Here is a 6,625-nt window from a genome sequence, read left to right as displayed (position 1 = left end):
TAACGCATATAAGTAATTTTGTTAGATAAATGTCCATGTAATGATTTCTAACCATTAATTCTCATTGTTTATACAGAAACAGTACCGGCCGAATCCACTACAAGTATGAATATTAGTGAGAACTTTTTGGACATTCTACAATTGTCGTTTGAAATAAAGTACATAGATGAAGACACTGGACTTGCTAAGAAAAAAGACAAATTAAAAGTGTCAGAGGAGAAAATGAATGTATTATATCATAATGTAGTCGATGTTTTAACGGACCAAAAATTTGATGATATTGTTGCTTTATCGACAGCTCATTGCAACATTGGCTTAGAATATGTTACTTCCACGGATACTGACGATTTAAATACTGCTGTACGTTATCTTTCAAGATGTTTGGAACTGTTAAAAGGCAAAACGTTAGACCGTAAAGCTATATTGACATCTATAGGTGCACTTAACGGATTAAATTCAGTTTGTGAGAAACTTGAGACAGAAAAAGATAATGAACACTTGAATACAGCATTGTCGCTATACTACAAATACACACGAGAGGATAATTATCCCGATCCCATCCACATAGAAAGTCTTGTTGGTATTAAAGGAAAAGAATTGAATCCTAGGATTATCTTGAACAATTTGCATCATACAACTTTACAGGAGTTAGAACGTCAATATCTTAAAAGGTCTAAAGATAAGCACGAATTTGTAAAGTACATACATGATATATTAAACATCCGACTGACAGACATGGTATCTAACAAAGCAAAATTTGATGAAAAATGTCTTGATATGGCTTTAACCTTATTTGATCTGTCTAGATACTTTCTAGCAAACGGTCGTTTCGCTGAAGCTAAAAATCACATTGCTATTGGAGATTATGTAATACACAGATTTGATAAAGATATTAGATCGGAAGAGAAAGAAGCACCTCTTGATTCGAATAAAAGTTATAATAATGCCTTAGCCGTTAGTGCTAGATCTTGGGGTTCTTATGGAGTTTCTCTTTTACGTTTCTGGATGGAAAAATTCTCACAGAATAAAGAAAAATCTTCTGAGATACAAGATGAAATGTCAAAATTAGAAATAAAATCTGAGGATTCAGATTTAATATTTTCTACGCTGGAAAAAGAATTGGAACATTTAGCTTCTAAGATCAACAAGATCACAGCACCATGTATATTGAATCTTGCTGATGCCAAATCGGTTTTCATAAACACTTTGAGAGAACTTCAAGCAGCGAAGAAATATTTTACTATAGACACTAATATTGAAAATTATGCGATGTTAACACTTAAAATTTCGGATGCATACAAATATTTAGCAGGTTTTCAAGAACAAAGGGATGAACAAATAAAACTACATAAACAACGAGTAAAGTATTTAGAGGAAGCTCATAAAGAATTTCAAACAATTACTGTGAATGATAGAGAATCACAAATCTGCGAACGGATTAGGTACGAAATGGTGACGTCATGTTCCACGGTTATGGATTTAATGGTTGAAGAAACATATTACGACGAATCATTTAAAGAGCTGTCAACGAATGCTGATCAATATGTGAAAATAATTGCAGAAAAAATCGGTCTTTATTTAAATAACGTTTAGATTTCTTTTTCATAATTAGTCCTTACTAAAATTTCTTCATTTATTATTATTTGTGACCACATTGAAGAATATTATTGAATGCGTTGCTCTATCGTACATAAGTCATATAAAAGCATGATTCATAATTATTATACTCTTATTATACTCTTTATTATACTCTTACATTTCTATATTTGCCAATGATTTATATTTTTCAATAATTAACAATAATACACAATCATATAAGATTATATACTATATATATTATGTATATTACATATATTATATATATTAAATACATTACATACATTATATTCTCATATATATTTACATTTGTATAAAAATATTTTTATTATAGAAATTATATAAGATATAAATAGTATAATTTATATATGTATGTGTATATATATATATATATATATATATATATATATGTATGTATGTATATAAAATCTTGAACAACATAAATTATATAAATATATAATCTTATATGTATACGAACAGACAAATTGTAAAAATCAATGCTCGAAAAACTGTGTGATAAAATATAATGCAAAAATTGAAATTTTTAAGTACTTTACCCTATTTGCGTATTTAATTTACCTCTCTCAGCATTCTCAAAGCGACGAGTTTAATTTCAAAGTAAAGTGTTGCTTGTATCTTGAAAGACTAGTCTTACTCTGATAGTGTCGAACAAATATTACGTGATTGCAACCGCTGTGACATTTACAGCAGCTCTGGCCAGAAATCCATCATTACCTTGTTAAACGTTCCGCCTTAATGCTGACAAAAATTATGCGAACTTCAATGTCAATTTAAATAGTTCCAATCAAGAAAAAGTGATTTAAATGTACAACACAGAATATATAATTGAAACTTTCTCAAACGCATGCAGACAATCGGCCAAATGTTAATATAGTGAATTCGAGATACACTAACAGGACTTCTTTTATTAAAATAAATAATAAAATAGAACTTCTTTTAATTTTCTGACTGCTCTGTAGAAAGTCTCTTCTGCTTACTTTTTATTTTATACATTTGCTGTCTCTAGTTTCTTTCCTATGTTCCTTCTGAGATTTACTTTATCGACTGAAAATTGAAGTTTATCTTACAATTAATAATATATCAAGTATTATTGGTGAATGAGAAATATTTGGCCCCCAGTTGAACCGATATCTTTTACAATACCAGTTTTCTTATCAATATAAAAGAAATTTCAAATAGTTATAAGTAAAATAATTAAATTACTGATGTCAATTTAATGTAAGGTAAAGGAATGTTTTAATTTAAGAGAAGAAAGGTTTGCATTAAATCCGAAAATTTCGATACGTGAATTTGAACATGAAACTACTGAATTCCTAATAATATCAAATTTTTCCGTACTTTTTTATACCATTTATACGCTAAATTGTATCACTGCGCATGACACGGCCCTGATCATTTAAACGAGATTGCATTTACACAAAGCAAGAAAATTTTTGCGTTACACAATTTTCCTAAATCCCGAATATAAACACTTGCAAAATTTCGTATTTATTCATGTATGTCGCGTACGAATACTTCGTATTATTTCCATCTATTACTGACAGAAGAATTTACATCCTCACCTATAGGTTTGTAATGCCCATGCTGTGCTTGCAATAAAATTTCAATCTTGTCCCACGGTGTCATGTCCGTTTTCGAGCAAATTCCGACACACTTGCGCATAATTCATTGTACATCAATACTATTGCAACAGCATATTCTTGAAATATCAAGTTAAAAAGTGTCACTTTTTCCCTCCGATAAACAATTATCGAGATATCGTAAGCTAAATATTGAAAAAAGTTACCAAGTTTTTCTTGAATATCTCAAAAAGTATAAGGCAAATAAAAAATGTTTCAGACAAAAGTTGTTCAATTTAATTAGTAGAAAAAGATGATACATAAAAAAATAAGGGTCTTTACTTAAAAAATTTAACTTAAGCCCTACTGGGTCCAACACAGGCCCTGGACCCAAAATTTAATAAGATCGTTTATTGGCCCCCTTTAAACCCTCCAACTTTTATCTGAAACATTTTTCCAATAAACAAATATTTTCTGAGATAATTGGAGGAGATAATTAACACACGAAATAAAACTCACCCTGTATATATGTATATGTATTTAAAAAATATATAATTTTATGCCAAATAAAACGATAATGAAAGATAAAGGAATATAGCAGGATTTATATAATATTATATAAAAAATTTAACAAAGAATTTTTTCATTTTCTAAGATCATATAAAAAATAATTTCTTTTTAATGGAATTCTACACACTTTCTTTCATAACACAAAATAAAAAGAGTTCAGTAAAAGTAATGTGACGTTTGATTTAATAATTATCTAGAGTTTAATTTAATAATTATCTAGAAAGCATTAACATAAGATCTAAGAAAAACAGTAAGGACCAGTTTCACCAACGTCGATTAACTGTAACCTTCGATTAAACTCACTCTTCATCTCTTTCTAACTGTCCCTCTTATGTGCATTTCCACCAACGTAGATTAACTTTAATCGCGGTTTAACTTACATTTCATTTTTTTCTAGTTCTTAAAGATAAAAGGTAAGTTAAACCAAGATCAAAGTTAATCTGGATTGGTAGAAACAAATATTAGAAAAAAACGAAAAGTTAGTTTAATCGAAGGTTACAGTTAATCGGAGATGTGGTGAAACCGTCCCTAAGTGGTTAATTAATCGAGTGTATGTTGTGTGTGTGTGTGTGTGTGTGTGTGTGTGTGTGTGTGTGTGTGTGAGAGAGAGAGAAAGCTGAGCAATTATATCCAGATCATGGTGTGGAAGCGAAGTTGTTTAGAGGCATTATCGTTTTTTTAGTTTTGTTATTCAAATAAATCCTTCTCTTCCTGAATATCGATTTGTTCTTTCCGGTAAGCTTCAAATTTTCTACATTCCTATAGTACTTTAAAATGACTCATGAAAAATGTAGTACAATTTTATAAATTTTTCAAAGCGTTCTCTGAATGTATATTTTTCATATAAAGTTCCTCTTATGTCATTTTCTTCTTTTTTATCTTAAATCTGCACAGAAAAATAAATACATAAATTATTAATTTTCAAATAAAAAGGAGGACGATAGGATCAGCAAAGTACATTTCATTCTTTAACGATCTAAAATCGTAATCATGATCATCGTTAAACTATAGAATTTATGTTTATGATAGATTTGATAAGCGTGGTTTCGATCAAACTTTGATTAATTTAATCGATCAATTTATTAAGTAATATCTATATTAATTGCTTCATTAACTTAGATAGAATTATTAATGTTTTGACTGCCAATCATACGTAAAAAAAAAAGTTTAGATTAGAGATAATGAATTATATATAGACATTTTGCTCTGAACGATTCTGCTAATTAAATTAGGCCTGTTCGTTTTAGCTGAACTTCTTGCACGGTTCATCTTTGCTTTTTTTTCTTTTTACATTGGAAAGAAAAAGAGAAAAGATGAACTGTGCAAGAAGTTCAGTTAAAACGAACAAGCTTATTAATCGCTGACTAAAGTAATCGAAGTTTGATAAAAAAAAAAGTAGCTCTAAATATAGCGTCTAATTGAAATATTTTTTTCAAACTTTAGAACATACTAGAAATCTAGGAATAGAGAATCTGTGATGTCAGAAGTGCGTTCATAAAATATCTATTAAAATCCCAAACATCCTGTATGAATGTACAACGTAAACGCTGCTTCTGAAGATCAACGCTGAAGCAAAAAAAAAAAGCAAAATAGGTTACCCAAAGGATTTCAACTCATCAGCTACGAGATTTTTCACGACAACCTCATAATTCTCGATTCTCCTTTTGGATCGGGTCATAGCTGCTGCAGGATAATGTCGATGCGGACGCAAATCGTGAATACCAAGTTGTACGAGAAAAACGCAAGCGAAACTACTCGTGGCAAAGAACGTTTACTCTATGTGATTTCAGTCGGTGACAATAGGGAGGGGAGAATGAGAATCGGGGATTGTTGACAATAGGTCTGTTCTATTTAGCTAAACTTCTTGCACAGTTCATCTTTTCTATTTTTCTCTCCAACGTGAAAAGAAAAAGAGGAAAGATGAAGGAAAAATAAACCGTGCAAGTTCAGCTAAAAAGAACAGGCCTCTTGAGTGATCCAATCTCATGTATAAAGAGCGTAAGATATTCGTATTTGTGTCCTACGCCGTCCTGCAGTGGAGCGACGCGCCACGTGTCCATGTGTCCACGTGTTCTATTTTTCTCTGAATCTTATTTCTCTAAACTTGCAAGTGATTCATCGAGAACGGAAATTACTACGTGATATTGCAACAGAGAAGCTTTTGCTACTTAAATAACTTTTAATAATATTTAGCGATATTTTGCTATTTTACGATAGAAATTTTTTATTTATATGCTAACGTAAAATTCTTATTCATTGAATATAGACTACGAGTAGCACTATTTAATTTTAGTTTGCTCAATTTTAATCCTGTAAATTGGATTAACTCAAGTTTGTTTATGACATTATTACAATAAATTAAAACTGTTTTCCGTGTGCGTGATATACATTTACATATAATGTCCCGGTTCCAGAATAGTTAATATCAAAAATACAATTTTTTAATATAAACACAAAGTAAAATTGTCAGAATTTATAATAAAAAGAATGTTTTATTTCAACTAGCCCTTTTTTTTAAACCATCCTCTACAAATAAATAAATTTGACACGTTGGGTCATTAGGTGAGATTTTATGTCGCTTTTGGAAAACTTGCCTGTATCCAACGTCACAATTCGATACCTTATAGGAAAACGCGCTAGGAACACTGCATAAAAAGAAATTTTATCCCTATATAATATATCTTTCTATTGGATATCAGAGGTGTAAATCCCCTCCAATTTTTATATATAGCACGTGTATGCGGAAATCCCTCATCCATGATTAAAAGACGTTTGATAAATTTGCAAGTCAGAACACAAATTCATAACTTTATACTGGAAATTGTCTTTATATTCGTGAGCAACAATGTTAGCGTTCCTTAGACAAGTAATGGAAGAAA

At 30.1% G+C, this 6,625-nt stretch overlaps 1 protein-coding gene across 1 annotated transcript; it reads left to right on the top strand.

Annotated features, from left to right (window-relative positions):
- Positions 1–76: 76 nt before the first annotated feature.
- On the top strand, positions 77–1,342 carry LOC112455593 (the record flags this gene model as incomplete). The annotated part of the gene is made up of 3 exons (XM_025017605.1): positions 77–698; positions 807–954; positions 1,313–1,342. Coding segments are annotated over 3 exons (800 nt in total), but the record flags the coding sequence as incomplete, so codon positions are not given.
- Between the last annotated feature and the right edge of the window lie 5,283 nt (positions 1,343–6,625).

This window comes from Temnothorax curvispinosus, unplaced genomic scaffold (genome assembly GCF_003070985.1).
Source record: "Temnothorax curvispinosus isolate PA1 unplaced genomic scaffold, ASM307098v1 QBEX01006257.1, whole genome shotgun sequence".
NCBI classification, from domain to species: domain Eukaryota; kingdom Metazoa; phylum Arthropoda; class Insecta; order Hymenoptera; family Formicidae; genus Temnothorax; species Temnothorax curvispinosus.
This window is presented reverse-complemented; position numbering and strand designations above follow the sequence as displayed.